The sequence below is a fragment of the Carassius gibelio genome, chromosome A1, assembly GCF_023724105.1.
Source record: "Carassius gibelio isolate Cgi1373 ecotype wild population from Czech Republic chromosome A1, carGib1.2-hapl.c, whole genome shotgun sequence".
Lineage (NCBI taxonomy): Eukaryota > Metazoa > Chordata > Actinopteri > Cypriniformes > Cyprinidae > Carassius > Carassius gibelio.
Genome location: NC_068371.1, coordinates 28,487,460 through 28,508,479, shown reverse-complemented (window position 1 = coordinate 28,508,479; position 21,020 = coordinate 28,487,460). Strand labels below are relative to the sequence as shown.

The 21,020-nt window shown below is 37.1% G+C and overlaps 1 protein-coding gene across 4 annotated transcripts in view; it reads left to right on the top strand.

The window, feature by feature from the left end:
• LOC128017650 (nephronectin) overlaps positions 1 to 9,513 on the top strand; it is a 38,380-nt gene extending 28,867 nt beyond the window's left edge. For all 4 annotated transcript variants that reach the window (XM_052603113.1, XM_052603117.1, XM_052603098.1 and 1 more), the window contains 6 exons: positions 438 to 560; positions 3,530 to 3,961; positions 5,759 to 5,848; positions 7,176 to 7,274; positions 7,706 to 7,965; positions 8,057 to 9,513. In XM_052603113.1, the coding sequence (XP_052459073.1) occupies positions 438 to 560; positions 3,530 to 3,961; positions 5,759 to 5,848; positions 7,176 to 7,274; positions 7,706 to 7,965; positions 8,057 to 8,167 (1,115 nt within the window). In that variant the 3' untranslated portion in view covers positions 8,168 to 9,513. The remainder of the gene's footprint in view (positions 1 to 437; positions 561 to 3,529; positions 3,962 to 5,758; positions 5,849 to 7,175; positions 7,275 to 7,705; positions 7,966 to 8,056) is intronic.
• Positions 9,514 to 21,020: the final 11,507 nt, after the last annotated feature.

Here is a 21,020-nt window from a genome sequence, read left to right as displayed (position 1 = left end):
ACTTCTTGATTTGAATCCATCGTCATTTTGATTAACGGTCACCGGTTAAATCCCACGATTGATGTTTTAGGCTACGCTGTTTTCAGTTGTTGCGTGAACTCAATTCTACTCATCCACAAATTCCAATAAGCTTCTTTTTTTTTGCAGTTCGTCTCATAAGTGTTCAAATTCTGAAAATGTTATTGTGAAATTCAGGCGGTAAATACCATTGGCATTCCTTTCACATAATAATTTCTCACAACATTACTTTTTGTTCCATTTTTGATCAGATAAATGCCACCTCGGTGAGAATAAGAGACTCCATTGAAAACAAAATAATCTTGCTAACCCCAAACTTTTGAATGCTATTGTAGGTTTTAGAAGAGAGACTATGACTTTTATTTTGAAATCTGTCTGATCTCAAAGAGCTGATCTTTTCTGTCTGAATGATTTTTTAGATGTGAATGAATGCTCTTCAAATCATCACCAGTGTGGTCCATACGCTACCTGCTATAACACACCTGGTTCATACAAATGCAAGTGTAAGGATGGATACAGAGGTGTGGGCTACGACTGCAAACGTAAGTATGCAAACCAAAGAATTACTGCGATTGCATCTTAAGAGCTCGCTACACTCTTAAAAGTAAAGGTTTTTTATTGCCTCTATGGTTCCGTGAAGAATCCTTAACATCCATGAAACAAAAGGTTATTTAAACTGGAAAATGGTTCTTTAGGTTATTCAAATGTTCTTCAGACTAAGAAAACAAAAAGTGTTTTAAGATCACTGAAAGATTCTTTGAGGAAATTTTTATTTATTTATGAACAATCTGCAATGCTACAGTGGATATACGGAAATCCAACCTGAGAATTAAAATGATATCACAACAATACAAATAATTTATTTGGATAAATGAACACACTCCATGCATAAACTAATCACATTACAGCTCAGGCAACAATTTAATTGGTCCCCATCTGTTCTCAGTTGCGGTGATTTTGATTAATTTAGATTAAAATCAGCTTGGTAAAGTAAAATAAGGCGGAACGGTGCTTTCAGAAGCACTTCAAGATAAAGGTTTGGAAAGGCTTAAGTCAGGAGTCATTAGTATTAAGCCTTTCAAGCACAAGGTTATCATTAGGAGGTGGAAGGCATACAGTCGTCGCTGGAAAGGAGATAACCAAGCAAAAGGCTGATCACAGACGCTGCCAGAAGATTGATGGACTCTGAAGGAGCCACAGGCCTTTTTGTTCAAAAGACTGATCTGACTTAAAAGGGAGGGTAGCAACAAAGTAATGACACAATCTAGTTGCAAACCACTGCTTCTTAAGGCAAAACACTACAGGCAAAACTGCTGCTTTTTCATGCATTGGGCAATTTTTAGATTTGCTTTCACAACTTCTTGCAGACTAGTGGAAAGAAGATATCCAAAATACATACTTAAATTAAGTTAATTACACTTTTGCACCTAAGATTTCAAATGTGTCAACAACAAATCAATCATTTTGAACCTGGCTTTGTCCAAGAAATGGATGCAAATGAGAGCGTATTTCATTAGATAATGCATTATTTGCTTATTTAAACATAACATTTCAGTAAACTTTTATTTGAAAATCAATTGTCTTAATGCACTTTGATAAATCAACTTGGGAAGTATGTTGATATCTATTAGTTAAAAAGTTTATCCTGGTCACCTGTGAGGTCTTGTTGGAGCACCATGCTAAATGTGTCCTCTTTGTAGAATGTTTCCCCTTTTCTTTGGATTGGTGCACTTGTCAGTACAGAAAACAAGATGGATGGTGCAAAATCTTGAGGAAAAGCCACTCAGCAAGGAAGTTGAACATAGGTGTTCAGCTTTCAGCTTGACAGCATCATACCAACAGAGCGAATAGTGGCTGAATGACAGGAAGGACAATATCCATGAGTGGTGGAGTCAGATTCCTGACTGAAATATATATTTATTTAATTATTTATTTATTGGTCTCATGTGCACCAAGGCAGTATTCATTTAATAAAAAAAATACAGCAATAAAAGTAATATTGTGTCATATTTTTTCTATTTAAAATGACTGTTTTCCATTAAATATATTTTACAATGTAATTAATTTCTGTGATGGCAAAGCTGAATTTCCCTAATGTCACATGATCATTTCAATATGATGATTTGCTGCTTAATTAATTAATTAATTAAAAATAAATGTGTGTGTGTGCGTGTGTGTGTGTGAAAATAATTTTTTTCTTTGATAAATAGAAAGTTCAAAGGAACAGCATCTATTTGAAATAGAAATTTATTGTAAATCAACGTTTTTACTGTCATTTTTCATCAGGTTAATGCACCCTTGCTGCATATTTCATAAATAATAATAATAACATTAGTGCTAATCTACATCAATATCTATTAGTTTTCTATTTCATTTATTTATATGCTCTACTGTCTGAAATGATCAACCATTCAAAACAGAGAAATGACATGTCTGGGTATGGTTTATAAAAAAAAAAAATAAATGAAATAAAAAAAATGGCTGGCAATAATTTGATTAATTCAAAGTTTATTAGTATATGGCTGAAGGAATTTGTTGTTGTTGTAATACTTCAGATCTAATGAAAGAAATTCTCTGTCTGGAATTCTTTTGTCTGCTGTGACTTTTGTCAGGAGTGACCTGAGGCTGATAGCTGCCATGTTTTTAATCTTCGAGAACAAAGAGAGGCTCACCGTGAGCATCACATAACATCACAACTGTGCACTCTCTGCTGCTTTTACACCACTGTAGTGTTATGCCTACCCCGCTGCAGTCTTTTTGATCTTGTTATTATTTGTTAATTGGACAAAAATACAGTTTTTGTGAGTCTGACATCTGATTTAATCAATGTTAGAACGATGAGGCTACACATCCCTCCTCAGCATCTGGTCTTGAAACTTTCATCCAGGTGTAACTCTGAAGTGAAAGGGTTGAATTACTGGCATTTTGGGAATCGTATATCAAAGCTCCTGTGCAACCTGAGATAGCATTGTCACATTCATTCTTTAGTGTTTCCTCCTTAAGGATGACACAAGCACGAGGGTTTACACTTCTGGTATTCATGTCAAATGTGATGGATGGCTTTCGTGCATTCATTGTACACATGAGCTGAAACCATCCTTTTTATTTTCCTCTAAAATGAATGGTGAATTTATTTTACGGGAACCTAACTTCTAACTTCATAATGTTAAAATGAATGGTCGTTTTCTGATTATAATTTATATTAGAGATAATAATGATGAATTGCATTGCTAGAGTAACTCAAATAAACAACACAAAAAAGGGGGAAAATTGAATTTCTGGTCTTTACAAATATGTGATTTTTTTATTTATGTGTTAAAAATACATTTTGGAAATCAACTTAATGAAAAAAAAATAAAGGCGAGTCCACAATAGTTCTAGGTCTTTAAGGGTTAAACCCTCTGAATGCCAGCTAGGCCAGGTTTAAATCTGTGCAACGAGAAAAAAGATTTGTTTTTGATTTCATGTTGACTTCATATTAAACCACGAATCCTGTTTGCTCTCCCTTCAGCTATCCCAAAGGTGGTAATTGACCCGCCGCGACCTGGAAAGACCACACCGAGCAACAATAATAAAGGGGGCAATAAAATTCCAGACTCAGACCAAAGGAGGACCACCACAACAATCGGACCACCAGTGACGGCCAAACGGATCGCACCTACAACAACCACCACCACCATACCTCTTCCAACCCAAAAAATCACCCCTCCAGCAAGAGTCCCAGTGACCACCACCCGAAGGCCTCTCATCCCGACACGTAAACCCCCTGTGGTGGTGACAACCAAAACTGTAGTCCCATCCCGCCAGCAACCTACCACAAAAGCACCGGTGGTTACAGCGCTGGTTCCCTTTATCCCAACACGCAGACCTTTCATCCCGTTTGTGACGCCGGTTGATAACAGTATCAAAGACATTACCCAGAAACAAAGAGGGGACGTTCACAGTAAGTTAATCTGCTTGAGTATTATTCAGATTCAGTTACAATGCCCCTGCCTTAAAGTGTCAAATTAATGGAATTTGGGTGTCTTACCCAGAAGTAACTTTCAAAACAAGAACGTGATGAACTTGAGCCTTTGTCAAATCTGCATGGGTAAATCTATGGGTCTCACACAACATTTCTTATCACTTTGATTCTTATAGAAATAAGTGGATAAACAGCAGTAAATGTGAGCGCAGCTCTATTGTTGAATGTGCATGTACTAATGTCCAGTCTCGCTCCTGGAGGGCCAGTGTCCTGCAGAGATTTGCTCTGAGCTTCTCTAAATAACTTGGATCTTTCTAGTAATTCTGGACATTACTAGATCCTGAGGAACATGATTAGCTGGTCCAGGACTTCATTAGACCAGAGGTGTCCAGTCCTAGTCCTGGAAGGCCAACAACTTGAAGAGTTTAGCTTCAGCGTATCCCAACATACAGTACCTGCCTGGGTCTGAAGACCTTGATTACCTTGATTCAAGTACAGCTAGGATTTGAGATAAACTCTACAGGACAGTGGACCTCTAGGAGCAAGAATGGTCACCCCTACATTTGTTGAAGCAACCTGAAAGTCTTTTGAGCCTGAACTGAGCCAGAGAAGCAAAACCATGCAATTTCTATCAGATATTACTGCTGATTTGCCTTGTTATTGAAAGAAAACTGAACAAACCTTTAATTTCAGGAGTTTTCCCTTAGGAAATAGCTGCCAACTCACTTGCTTTAAAGCCCTTTCGTTCACTTGATGTCTTATGATGTAATCTTACGACCTCTACACATGCTTCTCTGTGAAGTCTATAATATCATAGGCTGTCCCATATCAATTTATGATTCAGAAGCATACTCCCAAGTGCCTCTTTGCTGAGCTCGCACTATTCTATGCAACAGTCCATGTTCCATTTTGTAACCAATGTGTGAATTCAGATGAGAACCGCTGACTGCATAATTCGGGACTGGGCCATGAAGGCTATCCAAGAAAACAATTTCCAGGCCCACAGGACTATGTTGTTTCCTTCATATTCATACACTTTTTTTTTTTTTTGCGCATATCTTGGGTTTCCCACAAGGCAGATTTTTCAGGGAAGCAAATTGCACCCCAAAGCCTCCTATCCAGATGACAGCACCTAATGAAAACAGAAGACACCTAGACAGATTACATTACCAGTCGGCCCTACCTCAGGTCATAAATCAGTTATCCTGCACTGCCTTCCAGGGCTCAAATAGGCCTAATAAATAATGATGCCTCTGAAAATAACAGTGGGGAAATAAGTCAAATAGACTCATAGGGATGAAGCATAATTATATCTCCTTAATCAATTAAAAACAATAACAAGCATGTCAAAGTTGTATAGCCCCAACATGAACACCTGCATGAAGTTGGTTTTCTACATGTTCTTATTAGGTTCGAGAACAGGCTGCACAGTGCTTTCACAAGCAAAGGCATGAGGGATAATCAATTGACTAAATTAAAATTAAATTTATGCATTTAGCAGAGCTACTTAGTGCATTCAGGTTATCAATTTTTATCTATCATGTGTTCCCGGGAATCGAACCCACAACCTTGCGCTTGATAACGCAGTGCTCTACCAATTGAGCTACAGGAACACTAATCACAAGGCTTGACTTCATTCTGGTTATCCAACCATATATTTGATGTACACACTCTCACTTGTCACCAATCCTCCATAAAGTCCAAAAAGATGAATTGCCTACTCATGGCTGGGATTCATTATAGTCTAAACTATCGGTTTTCTTTTCTCCCTTCTAGTACCACGAAATCATGGGCAGAACAATGTGCTGGGTATCGATTTAGACGTTGAACTGGGCAACACAGAAGAGGAGCTGAAGGATGCCCCGGGTAAGAGACGGCTGCTTTTATTTTTGCTGAAAGTTTGGAGTGTTTGATAATTGCTGCAGTCTGTAGTTATGTAGAGACAGACATACTGTACTGTATGGGGACACAGTGAGACTGTATATTTGTAATGTTATTTACCTCACAGGCATCTTGTCATATGATGAATTGGCTCAGTGGTATGAGGTGAACAGTTTTCATTGGCCTTCATGAAAATAATCCACGCTTCGCTGATCCCTGTGGGAAATTCAGGAATAGCACACTTCTGAGTTACTTTTCATTTAGCAGTTTCACTTACGCGGCTTGCAATGGCAGTTCCCCTGGAGCAATCTGTTCAGTGTGTTGCTCAGGGCCATGATGATAAAAGAGTCAATGGGATTCTTGAATTAAACCCGTAATGTTGGGAATACCAGCTTAGAGCCTTAACCAGTATTTTGATTGTTTGCAAACAGGGTGTGAAATTAACACCCGCCACCAGCCACATGCTTTATTCTGTTAGCTACCAGTTTTGAGGGCAACCTGCATAGCATTGATACCAGGCCATTGATTGGAAACCAATGTGATTTTTTTATTTCTGATATCACAATAATTTTGACTGTGTATTTATTTCCTTTTATACTTTTTTTCTGCGAGTGTACATTGCTTTCAGAATGAATTAATAAATAAATGAACAAATAAGCAAACAAAAAAATCAATACATTTGTGGAAATTTTGAAAACTTTACGTTTTTTAACACTTTACAGAAAACTTCCGTACTTAACCTTGGTTAACTACATTAGTTACCATGATATAACATTGAAAAAATATTCTAAAGCATTATTTAATCATAGTAATTGTGAAGTGTTACAGAATATTCTTTATTCCATAAAAGTCAAATGAATTAAATTTAATGAAAGAAAAAATCTAAAAACTGTTGCATTTAATATTATCACTAGTATTATCATTGTTGTTATTATTATTATTTATTATAAATTATTCATATCATAATGTTTCTGTAAGTACCCCATATTTTGTGTAACCTACATTCTACAGTTTGAGTAATTTACACTGAACAAATAAATGCTTTATGTTTTATTGACAACCATTCTTGTCATTTTTAATGTTCATTTGAATCCCTCCTTAAAATAACAATTCATCAATTGTTTTCTGCCTCAGTTATTCTGAATGATAAGAAAGAAAAAATATTAATAATAATGTCCTAAACTAATTGTGAATGTTCATATTGAAAACCAGTTTCATGATAAAATAGTTTTTTCGTAGTTCAAAGTCATTCCTAAAATTGCATCTATTTCTTGTCAACTGAATGTTTGAGCAATTGTGTGATCTTCCACAGACACTGGACATCTGAGCTGCTCTTTTGACCACGGTCTCTGTGGATGGATCCAGCGCAGAGAGGGAGACCTTCACTGGGAGACCACCGCAGATCCTTTAGGTACCCAACAGTTTGCATTTTTATATTATTTTATTTACATTTTTTATACATTTTATCAGGTCAATGACAAGTAAGATAAAGTCTCTGATGATAAAAATAAAAAATAATGAAAAAGCTGCAGGTGCCATTCAGTCTTTATATTCATGTTTCATAATGTTTTCACTCATACCTTCCTTAAAAAAAAAACTTAATGTTTTCACGACATTTTCATTTGATGAATCTAGAAAGGTCAAGTGTGGTGAACATTTGATATGAAGTACAAAAATGTCAAATACACTTTTTAATTATTTGAAAACAAAATATTTTTAAACATCAAGGTACAATTTATATATTTAAGAGACTCATTGAGGGTCTACAGAGACCCTTTTTGTGATGTCATTTCCTGTTTACTGGATAAATTCATCCTTTATATTTGCCCTTGTCTGTGGCAGGTGGGCGGTACCTAACGATCTCAGAGGGCGGAGAGAAGAGAGGTGGGCGTGGCGCTCAGCTGATCCTCCCCCTGAAGATGCCCTGGAACGAGGGGAACCTGTGCCTGGCCTTCAGACACAACATGGCGGGGCACCACGTGGGCATGCTGCAGGTGTTCGTCCAGAAGGGACGGCAGCACAGTCCCGCCGTCTGGGGTCGAACGGGAGGAAACGGCTGGAGGACGACGCAAATCACCATTTGGGGCAATGGGCTAGAAAGTGTAAGTCTCAAAACTGAAAACTCTCACATTACCGTTTGAGAGCAGGTCGGCTGGAAACCAGCATTGGTGTTTTTGATTTATGCCATTACAGGTGCTTGTGAAGGGCGAGCGGCGGAGAGGCCGTAAGGGTGAAATAGCGCTGGACGACATAAGTCTCAAACGAGGTTCCTGTCAGGAAGAGCACAATCTGAGGAGACTTTAACACCAACAACCCCCCTAACAGAGACTTTTAATGCCAGCTTTACTCACGGGACTCTGGGAAGACGCACACCGTACAGAAAGGGACATGACTTCCTGTCAGTCCTGGTACAGTTACAGTATGGTGCACTTCCTCTGGCTACAAGTGCATGTTCCAGCTTAATAAAGTGCTGCAGGGATGACATATTTTTGTAGGCCAAATCTAAATGAGTATTTTAGCACTTCAGGTTCTTATTCCAAGGCATAAATTATATCATAAAACCCCCTTTTTATTATTATTATTACTATTTCTTTACTTAAAGCTTTTACTTGTCTTGAAAAAGGCCTATAGGTCTATAGATGTTGTCAGGGACATTAAACATCATAACGCTGAACAGTTGCTTTCACAGCCTCAGTGTGTTTATAATGCTGCTCTTACAAACTACTCCAACTCAGACTTTCAAAAACAATGTTTTTAATGACTAAAAGTGTTATCAGTGGTAACGCTGAAATCACATGACCTTTGTGTAGTTTCTTTACCTTTTTACTTCTGGTGACTGGACTGGACTGGAAGATTATGGTGATGAACAAAACATGTAAGAATCACAAACTTTAGTTGGTCACAGACCTTATTTTCTACAGTAATCCAAAAGGCAAGGGGTTTCAGTCGAGGGGACCAGGGTGATGCTAAGGGTTTTGTTAGGGCTGGCCCACAAAAATACATCATCACTGCAGCACTCTATTGGATATGTCTAAAATGACAGAAGTCTGAAAATATACTTTTTGTATATTTTCATTTTGTAGATGTAAGATTTGTCTCCCACTTCAAGGATTTGTGTTGAACTGTCGAGCAGACGTCGTCCAGCCATTGTAAACACATGTTGCCCAGTTTAACTGTTTATTTGCCACCTAAATGATGATGATGATGATGATGATGATGTCTTTTCATAATACCTATTTAAATTTGGCCTATGTGCTTTGTTAACCAGCTAATCTGAGTGACGAACTATTTTTGGTGTATTATTGTAAATGTATTCATACATGTGTATATATATATATATATATATATATAAATATATTTCAAATATGCTTTGTAGGTGCATATATATGTGATTTCTTCATCGTATAAGTGATGCAGGACAATGTTTACATCACACAACCAAGTTTTGATTATTTTATTGAAGTATATTGTTAAATACAAACCATCAACTGTTCTGAATTTGACTTATTAATGGCTGTATCAGCCATTCTGTACGATCACCACAACCATGGTTACCCTTTAAGACTGCGTGTTGAATATGAAAGAGCTTGGTTTAATTTTCAGGTGAAGCAAAGGTCTCCAGACATTAAAAGGTGTGAACGTAAAATATATGTCTTGTATTTATTTTATTTTTTTTCAGTAGCGTGACAACAGTTCAGAGCTTTTTCGATAGCTGTTTTTGTCATGTTGTTTTGCACACATAGCTTTACAATTTAGCAAGCAGAGGCAATAATTAATAAGCAGCTCTCCAGAACTACCCTGTCGCTTATTTGAAGAACTGGGGAGTTCTTCAAATTAAATTAGTAAATCAGTTCGGATGCTGCAGTTAAATGATTTGCCTATTCATTCGACTCCGTGTGATGACGGCTGCACAGCACTTTGTCTTTTTTGTAATGTATTTATAATATGCATTTATAATATTATTAAATTAGAAAATTATGATTTCTTGAATTATTAATCATTATATAAAGTAACAGTTTAGTTGAATGCTGTTCATCAGCATGTTTTTGAGTCAGTTATATTAATTATGCAAATTGATCTTTTCAGATGCTGTTTCATTGGGACACTGCTTTTGTGCTCGAACAATACTGTTCTGTCTAATAAAGTCTGGGGCATATTCATGAAACGTGCAGAACAGCTGTGCAAATCGTTCAAAAAGCGTTCTTGTGTAAAATCATCACGTTCAATTCAATAATGCTATGCACACAAATTTGCTCTTGCCTGCATTTTCCTTGCACAAACTAGGCCCATTTACTGCTTTTCTTACAGCCTTGATCTGAATCAATGAAACTCCCACAGAAACAATTCATCTCCCATTGCAAGATTTTTTTATTTTATTTTTTTCATCTGTAAAATGTTGCATTTTGAAGTTTTGCAGCTTTGAGTTTTTCTGAGAGTGTTCAGCTATAACCTTGGTACAATCAACTGTAATTTTTATAAAGAAACCCATTTTTCATCAGTCCCAAGAATTCAAGCCTCAATGCCTCATGTGACCTCCAGGTGATTCTTGCTCACGCATATATTTGAAATAAGAAATTTCTGATGTAAATCCATTATTGTGGCAGTAGTTTTATATAATATTAAAATTTAAATATTATGTTTATATAATTATATATATATATATATATATATATATATATATATATATATATATATATACACACACACACACACACACACACACACACACACATTCTCTCTCTTATGAGTATACTTTATTCATATATATTTACCTTTACTGTTAGAAAAGAAAAAACACCTTTGCAGCAGATTAGTCTTATAGAGTTGTTCCTCTGAAGGTGCAACATTTCAGCCAGCAGAAGTGAATGATGAGTGTATTTGTATATGTTCCTGTATGCTCTGGGCTGGTTAGCAATGAGGTTCAAAATGCTGCAGTTATCTAAAATATCAATTTTATTGATCCCGGAGGGGAAATTGTAAAAATAAGCACATTTGGCTCTAGAGACACAGCTGTGAGGTGAAGTATGTACTTGCAGTGGCAACTTTATTTGATGCTCTTACCTACTGTAGTCTTATTAATGCCATCTTTCGCCTCTAGCACAGCCTGAACTCTTGCAGCATGGAAACATCATGCCAGGATGTTCTGGTCTGAATTGTTTCTATCTCTTCATTACAACATTGTACTGGACTGAAAACTCCTAGTATCCGTGGAGGAAGATAAAGGTACTTTGTAACATGACATATAATGTGAAAGTCTGGCACCCTTAAAAGAACCCAAGCTTTCAGGAGCAATGCATATGCAAATAAATGATTTTAAAGAAATAGTCCACCTAAAAATGTAAAAATGCATCATTTGCGCTTATTTTAATTCCAAACCTGTGTGGTTTTCTTATATACACGAAACATAAAAGATGATATGCAGAATGTCCTGCCACTTTTATGCAATAAAGAAAAGATGCATTTTGAGGTAACAAATCTGAATATGAAAGAGAGGACTGAAGATACACATGTATGGTCAAGGGCCATATTTCTGCATTTGTTTGATCAAAACTACAGGAAAAAACATTAATCGTGAAATAACTGCCATAATATTTTCTATTTTAACATGGTTTAAAATGTCATTTATTCCTGTCATGCAAATCTGAATTTTCAGCATCATTACTTCAGTCTTCAGTGTCAAATGATCCTTCAGAAATCATTCTAATATGCTGATTTAAAATATTTCTTATTATTATCAATATTGAAAACACTTTGATTAATATTTTTGTGTAAACTGTGATATTCTTCAGGATTCTTGGATGAGTATTAAGCTCAAAAGAACAGCATTCATTACATTCATTTTTTAACATTACAAATGCCATTCCTTTTTATCAATTTAATGTGTACTTAATGTGTAAAAAATAGCAATGGAAAATACAAATGTGAACCCAGTTCATAGGGTTAAATCCAAAAACGTATGGCTGCAACAGAGAATTATTAACATATATAAGCATCCTTTAATCAAGACAAATGTACTTGAAAATTAAAATTATGGAAGATTTATCTCGAAGCCGGTTTATTATTCACTTTTCAAATTTTTCTTGTTTTAGGCATACATTTTTTCAAGCACAAAACCTTGTTCTTCAAAAATCATAGATTAATGCTTAAAATAAGGAAAAACTATAAAAACTCTGAAAAGAAAATGAACGACTAATCTTATTAGTTTATTTTATGTTTTTTTTTTTTTTTTCAATGTGGAAAAGCTTTCGATTGTCCCTGATTAAAAATGTGAAGGCGAAGTTCAGCTCTACTGTATGTATTATGGTGAATTAATTGCATACCCAGAGGTACAGTACTTAGGTGTACATATGTTCTGCTAAGACATCTAAGCAGCACGCAATCTCTTGTAAGCTTTTGAGCTGGCCGTTTGTAATTGTGTCAGGTGAAGTTCACAGGATTTACAGAACAAACTCCACATAGATCCAACAGCTTTGTAGAAATCATCCAACCCCATCCAAAAACCACTGTGGCACTGTGAAAGAAAAGAGACGGAGAACAAAGTGTGTAGGACAAGATAAAGAACGGAGCAGAAAGAATGGTCCCCTGGGACATCGACTGAATATGACCAGGATGAGTGCATGCAAGAGCAGCGTTTCCAAGAAAAGCGCTGAATGAAACGCGGCAGGTGAGCAAAGTGAAAGATGAGACGAGATGAGAAAAGAGAAAGAGTGCATAATGTAATTGAATAATAACTCTTCTTAACTGCCTTCCTCCATAGATAAAGTTACAATCATTCAACAAAAATGATCTGGAGCTGAACTTTTCTGAAACATTTAACAAAACTCAAGGGGATGAAAAAATGCTCACATTAATCATGTTCATGCTGATTTTATATATGCATTAAAACAGAAAGGTCTTTGTCTAGCATTCATATCAAACATTGAAATGTTCATAAATAGTGCAGAATACAGAACGAAATGACAATGAATATCTATGTCCATATATCAGCCCTGCAGCTTTTACATTATATTTACTATGCGGCAGCTTAATTCATCTGAAAGCCTTGTATACATTTATTATGACTGCTCTTATCCTGATTCTGTGCTCTCTTGTATCTACTTAAATGCCGACATGGTGAGCATGAGAGATATAAAAAATCTTACCAAAACACACAAATATATATGTGTGTGTGTGTGTGTGTGTGTGTACGTGTAAGTATTCTATGGACTCCGAATGTCCACTGCTAGAATCTTGGGTTTCCCAGGCCTGGCCCTCTTGACATGATTTATAATGTAAGCTGGTCCACTGAGTTCTTCCACAGAGATTCTCGGAGACACTTCTGCTTTCAGCTCGCTCAGCTTGACTGGTTCGCGGCTCTGAGGGGGCAAAAAATAAGTGGTAAAACAACAGCAAATTTTTGCACCACTGAGAGGTATTTGAAAAGAAAGAGTGCAAGAAAGTGATAAGTGGGTTGAAAGTACGTAATACAAGTAAACATTAGCCAGTAAGTGTTAAGCAAGAAAAACAGTGAAGAGTCATGGAGTACATTTATTAAAAACGCATGCATACAGTATGTTAAACTCCTGCAACCTGCACCCTGACAATACTGGTATCCCTCAAGGATCTGTCCTTGGTTCGATACGATTCTCCATTTATACCAGATCACTTTATTCTCTCATCCAAATGCATGGCTTTTCTATTTCACTGCCATGTCGACAAAAATCAGGGCTGCTTTTCAAGCCTCTATCTGCTTTCACCTCTGTGATCTCGTATCCCTCTGAGAGCTCAACCTGAATGAATAATCAACACCTCGAGCTCAAACTGTCAAGACTGAGCTGCTCTCAAGATGGCTTCTGACTCTCAAACACAGTGGTTACTTCAAGGTGAATAAAAGCCTGCAAAGATGACCAGCTCGCTTTTAGTGAACACATCACAACAATCTCACAGTCTTGCAGCATTATGACACACAACTCCAGAATAAAAAAAAAACATTTTCCTTGACCTCAACTTGTAATGAAACATTTTTCCCCAAACAATGGAGGCTGTGATTATTTACCCGACCCACATGTAGATTCAGAGCAAACATTGTTTAGATGTCAGTCAGATTCTGCAAAGTTCTGCAAAATTACTTGGTTTTTATTCAAGTGACAGCTCACGGCCTATGTGGATGTGCCACATGACCCGTCAAGGGTATTCAAAATACTGCTCCTTAATTCACAGTTACCCGCCAGAAGATCTGTCACAAGCTGCTATCAGAAATCCTTCCACTTGCATCTTTGCTTAAGTCTACATGGGGAGCACAAACTTGCCGAATCAAAATCAAGACACACTTTTTCTAGCCTGCCACTGCAGTCAATGTCCTAGGTCCCTGCTACCTTAAATCCATTATCGAACACTTTTCCCCCAATCCAGCTAGAGCAATTAGCTTCATCCAGTTTCCACATGCAAGGAGCCCACCTGTCTGGAAATGTCTCTATCTGTGCCACATCCCAATGATTAACAGAGCAGCGGTCCAGTTGAACTCAAAATTAAAACTACTCATTCTCACATAAATATCATTTCTCCCACTCGACTGAAAAGCAATACAGCAATATCATAGCTCTAATTGGCACTTCAGGTACAGGCACATTAGATCTTTATCCGAAAGGAACGATTTAATAGCCATAATAGGCGTGGATAACAATTACTGATTCTGTTCATCCTCTCTACACCTCAACACTGAAATTCTTCTACAGTAACCGCAGACAGCGAGTGGATTCCAAATAGGGGTGGACAGTATGACCAATCTAAGCGAGCCACACTGCATAAACAGTAAAAACACTAATAACAATGTGCATTATCAATTAATTCCACAGTTCTCAGTGTAGGACTCTGAAACAAAGGGGAACAGCACAGGAAAGGGCAGTGAGGTGGGGGGATATCTCATAAATGTCAATGTTCAGTAGCCCATGAAATCGGTCCAATCAGTCACGGAGTATCAGCCTCCCAAAGAGTACAGCCAATTACCAATGAGGTCACCTTAGCAATGGAGGTAAGTTTGAGGAATGGAGGGCAGCTGATGTCCAATGGATTCTCGTATTAAAGTGCATTAGATCCGTAGGGCCCTTGGCATTCTCATCATTGCCTAAAGGAGGCCCTTGTGCCCTAGCTTCAGACATTTTAAATGCAGGCAAGAGTCTTGACCTTTTATTATGAGTGCTGACATTTCAATAGGCCATAAACTTGCCTGTTTGGATGCTCTGTGGTTTCAGAAAATGGCAAGAGATTCAAAAGTCACTGAGCTGGTCTGATCAGTCGAAGCGGTAAATGTTTCTTCTCAAAGCTGAAAGGAGTTGGCTTTAAAAATGGAGAAATAATCGAATCCATGCAAACATTCCAGTGGGTATTTGCGGTCTGAAAAGGATTACCACTGCAAATCTGAAAACAAGCTTGTGTTTGAAAGGCTTAACATCTACATGACAGGCGCTGTCAAAAGATGTATGATATCTTCTATCACAAATGATGAAGGATAGAGATCTGGCATCAATTCAGTCGTCTGATGGTGCCCCGTGATGCGTGAGAGGCATTTTACCATCCAACATCTGCTTTGGAACAGGTGATGTGTTTAACTGCCGCAAATAAGAGAGTCTCAAAGAAAGTCTGGAATCAGAATAATATCACAGATCCAAAACTTAAGGAATGAAACCGACTTAGAGTCTGCTCAGTTCCCCCCTCTTGAAATATACTACTAATAAAAAATAAATAAAAAAACATGCATTTTGTTGCTTGCAAAACAGTCAAAGCTCACATGCACTGACATTAAATTTCTGTTGATATGCATCAAATACTTTTTAATGCCAAGTACCCACAAATATGATGATTATCTTATGACAATTATCCTAAAATATAATAGCAGCTATATATTTTCAAGTACAGTAAATGGGCTCCGTATATACTGTAATGTGTGATGGAAAGCATAACATTATAAAAGATAAAATTAAATGATTAACTTAAATTGAAAAAATTTAAATAAATGAATGTTATATTTAAAAACAAGTAATAAGCCAAAAATATACCAATACCCACAACAAAATGTCCAATACAACAATATTCGAGACTAAAACCCACGTCCACTTCAAGATTTTTGGTTTGGTTCACTGAAGTCATTTGCACTTTGTCATTCCAACCATCGATCATTAACAGGCTGACACAAAGGCCGTGTACACAGCCTAAAATAAATGTTTTAAAGAGGATTACCCAGAGGTTTTTGGCTCTTTATGTTAAGAGTGGCGTGTTATTGAGAACCTTGTTTTTTGGTTATTGAGTAAACTAGCTTGTTCACTTAACAAGCCATAAATGGCCTTTAAAAGCATCAAGTAAAGTCCAAATAACGGAGGTGGATTCTTTACAAAATGGACTGATATTACTGTTTAATGGCTCAGACTTTAATTAACAATTGTTAGAACTGTCAAATAATCCTGAAAAATCATGGTTTACACAAATAAACCATAAAAGGCAACTTATTCAAAATGACAGTAATTTCAGAGCGACACCATGTACAACTACTTAGTGTTGCTCAAAAACTCATCCAGTCATGTGCACATGATGTTTCTCAAAATCAGCTGAAGCCACTGGTGTCATCATCTCTATCGCACACACACACACACACACACACACACACACACACACACAGCTGCTGACAGAAGGTTTGACTGCAAGTTTCAGTTTGTTGGAGTCAGGCTTTAGTGAGGTGCCTGTCAGATGCCCGACAAAAAGAGAGAGAGAAAGCCGAAAACTTGTTCAGCAGACACACGGTGCTCTAATGACCAGGAGATGACAATTAACAGCAGGCCTAACCGCACCATTTACCAGCCGGAGCACAGCTAGAGAAAGAATGAGTGATTCTGCATGGAGAAAAATGCATGGCAACAGATGAATAAATAGTAGACCAAATAGAAAAGAAGTAAGAACTTAAATACTCTTATAAAATAGGAGAATGGGTCTAAAATCAACAACAAACATTTTCAAAACATGCACTAAAGACTAGTTAGTCGCTTTGATTAAATTCATAACTGTCACTGAGATGAATGACAATACAAACATTTTGGACAGACCTCCGTGTTTCAAAGATACTGTGTAACCAAACAAATCTTCAACCCTTAAAGGAATACTTCATCCAAACATGTTAATTTCCTAAAAAAAAAATGTATAATGTACTCACCCTCAGCCAATCCAAGATGTAGATGAGTTTGTTTCATATTTGGAGGAATTTTGCATTACATCACTTGCTCAGCCAATTTTCATTTTTGGGTGAACCATTTCTTTAGGTCACATCACACTTCAGACACTTTCTATCCAGTTATGTACCTTCTACACCTTGACTTATGGTCTGTAAGAATGCGTTTAAGAATGTTTATGCGAGTGCGAAGGCATGTGAGACCATGAGCATTTCTGAGATACGGACGTAGCTAGATATCACTGAAGCAGTGCCTTTATGGACATCACGCAGTGTTCAGTCAGAAATGAACGAGATAAGGTCAACATGAGTGTTTGTGAAGCTCAGCACTGCCTTGGGCCGATCGCTGATGAATCTCACACAGAGAGCCGAACACAAAGAGGTAAAGGGATAGATAGATGCTCTCAGTGTGTGACTCCAAATATATCTCACCTCCTCATGACACATAACCAGACATATCAATGCTAAGAAATGCATTTTCTAACAAATAAAACCTAAAGTGTTAATAACAGTTATTTAATGATAACAATACACCCTGTAAAAGAGATATATGGCAAAGCAAAGTAAGCGAACAGTTTTTAATTTACTGGCTGGATTATTAGATTTATCAAGTCGTGGTTGTCTGATCCTTATTATCCTAGTTGTGCCGCAGCACCAATTTGTTCTTTAGTATATGAAGCCCTTATGTTTAATTATAATTATTAATATTTCTCAATTCAGTGTTTCACTGTGAACATGCCTCCAAGTTTGAAATAAAACCTCTCATATTTCGACTAAAGGTTTTCCGATTTCCCTTGGCACTGGAGTGTTTGCTAGTGAGCTAAAGCATGTCATTAGGAAATGAACAGTGGGCGGCTGAAATCATCAGTGGCTCTTCTGACCGGAAACCTTCATGGATCGTTTGATTAGCGGTGGGGTAATTGGCTCCATCCTTCATACTCTCTGACTTTACCTTTCGGCACAAAGCAATCTTTAAAAATCCAAGAGGGCAAAAGGAACTCAGCAAGATGTCGAAAGCGATTACTGTAATAAAGGCCACTCTGTTGTTCAGTATTTCTATCTTTAAATATTTAATAGCAGCTACTCTCATAACAGTTATAGAAGAGAGAAGAAGAGTTTCTCATTTACTCTTACATGTCAGGTTATTAGTTGGCCCTTCTCCACAATAAGGCTCGGTCACATTAAATAATCTTCTGAAATGCTTTTACTGTAGCATCTTAATGTTATGAGGAAAACCTTCTTTCTGAGATGACTGAATCTGGAGCAGAGGCACTCAGAGGTCAAAGGGCGATTCAGGGCACTTAGCAGGTCTGTCTTGGTCAGGTCTTGATATTCTGAAGAGTAAAAGTCACTACAAAACCACCAGTTGTTTAGATTTTTAAAAATGTTTTTGAAAGGAGTCTTTTATGCTTACCAAGGCTTTTATATGATCACAAAACGCAGTAAAAACAGTAATATCGTGACACATTGCCTTTCTTGTTGGGCGGCGAAAGGCTTTACAGAGGGAAATTACATGAATATAATTCATTCATAATTTAATACATATATTTTTTCTCTGTAAAGCCTTTCACTGCCTTCCGCCATATATTCATGCAAAACAAAACCTACATTGCATGCTGCACCTGCGTGAGATTGCTGCCAACTTTGCTTAATGTTGGACAGAAATTATAGTGAGATTTTCAAATCACAGTAATCAAATACTGCTATAATGTTTACTAAAATATTAAACATAATATTAACCGTTGAACTGTATCGTGATTTGTATGTTAAACTGTTACCGATTCATCCCTAGTTGTAAGCCTCAAACTAGAATGAGCTTAGCGAAAACTATCCTACATAAAATAATTTGATTATGATAAGCAAATCTTAAGCTACTGAATCTAGAGCTTGCAAGAGTTATTAGCTATTTAAATCATCACAGACTGACTAAGTTCCTCCTAATTAACCTGGGAGGACCTTGGCAACTCTCTCCAGCTGATCCAAAGACACGGACTCCCTGCCAATGCTTCATTCAGTCAGAAACAAACTAGTGAAGACATCAACACTTCATTCACACTCTCCCAGCAGCAGATAAAGAGAAGAAGAGGAGACTCAACTGCTTCTTTCAAATACAAAAGCCAGCTCTCGAGCCCTGCGCCTTAAACCGGAGATTAAAGTAACAGGGATTCACATGGATATCAACAAATCAGGAATCCTTTCCTCGCTATCTCACTCGCTTTCAATCCTGTCAGTATCCCTAATGAAGTGGTTTGGCATGCTTGGCCTACTATTTAATGCTGAGTGTTACAGCTTCATTTTGTGAGAGAGGAAATGATCTGAAAACTGGATTGTAAACACTGGATTTACACTGAGAGGCTGTGATTACTGTCCTCTGAAATAATAAAGGCAAGAGAGAAAGAGAAGGACTGCTTAAAAAAATTAATAAGAAAAAAAAATCAAGTGTGCTGCTATCTATTTAGAAAGCATTTAACGTCACATATATGGTCCCATAAGTGTGTGTGTGTGTGTGTGCTCTTGTTTTTGTGACATATCACGACACAACTCTGTATAATGACATGACACAGGTATTTCAAGGAGAGGGTGACTTACAGTATGAGGACATAACCCATGTCCCTATTTTTCAAAACGCTTATAAATCATACAGAATGAGTTTTTTTTGAGAAAGTAAAAATGCACAAAGTTTCCTGTGAGGGTTAGGGTTAGGTGTAGGGTTGGTGTAGGGCCAAAGAATATACAGTTTGTACAGTATAAAAACCATTACGTCTATGGGATGTCCCCACTTTTCACAAACACAAACGTGTGTGTATGTGTGTAAATGTATATTTTTGTGTATATATATATATATATATATATATATATATATATATATATATATATATACACATACATACATTAATCTTTTGTAACATTATAGATGTTACATATACCATTTAATCTTAGTGTTCATGTTATGTCAGACACAATTTGTATATTCTCATAAAAAAAAAATATATATAAAATTGAATTGGAATTTTTACACCTAGAACTTGCATGCAATTGTAAGTCGAGTCTCATATGTTTTGTGTGAGAACTGCTATTTATGTTATGTTTGTCAATGTGATGTGTTTCAGATCAGTCACTTATATGAGGCTCTTTTCCAGTTAAGATGGCAAGCAAGGCTTTGGAACAGAGAGAGAGAGGAAGAGGAGAAGTAAAGCAAACAGCATGAGAGATGAGGCACCAATCAGTCAGTGCATTAGAGACTGTGACAGATGATCCACCTCTTCTCCAACAATCACCTCCCCGTCCCGCCTTCCGCTGACCCAAATCTACAGGCGGAGATGAGGAACGACAGATGGACCTGGAGGTACGAGACATGCACATATCATAATTACAGAGCCTCATCACCTCTGCCATAACTCTAATATAACATCCTCCCAATCAAACAGAGCAGTGCATGCACCAGGGGTCCTTGACATCCCACATGTGCGACCCACATTCAATCCATACTGTTCTCGAATCCCAACCCTACACAGTGGCACGGAAGGAATAAGTAAAGACACTCAGTCACATTGCATGAAACAACACCACCTTCCAGCACAGTATTCCCAGTGTAGCCAAGACAATCAACATGTGATAGAAAGACAGATTTGGCTATGCATTCCACATCCCATCTTTATAAACACGGCTTTCGTCACAGTATTAGTTGCAGACGTTATTCAGACTTTCAGATGGCGTGAAATGTACATGCATGAAGGAGTCATCTGGATTCAGTGAGAAAAGGGGATAAGAACTAAATGACAGACTACTAAATTCTCCTGAAGTCATTTGATATGGTTGGAGGAGTGAAATCAGCCCTATACGGGTATGAAAAAGACATTTATTATTATGCATGCAATCATAATAACTGTAGTAGCTATGATATTTTATTTTATTTGTTATTCATGGTACATTTTTTAGAAGGGTACTGTACGTGGTGAATAG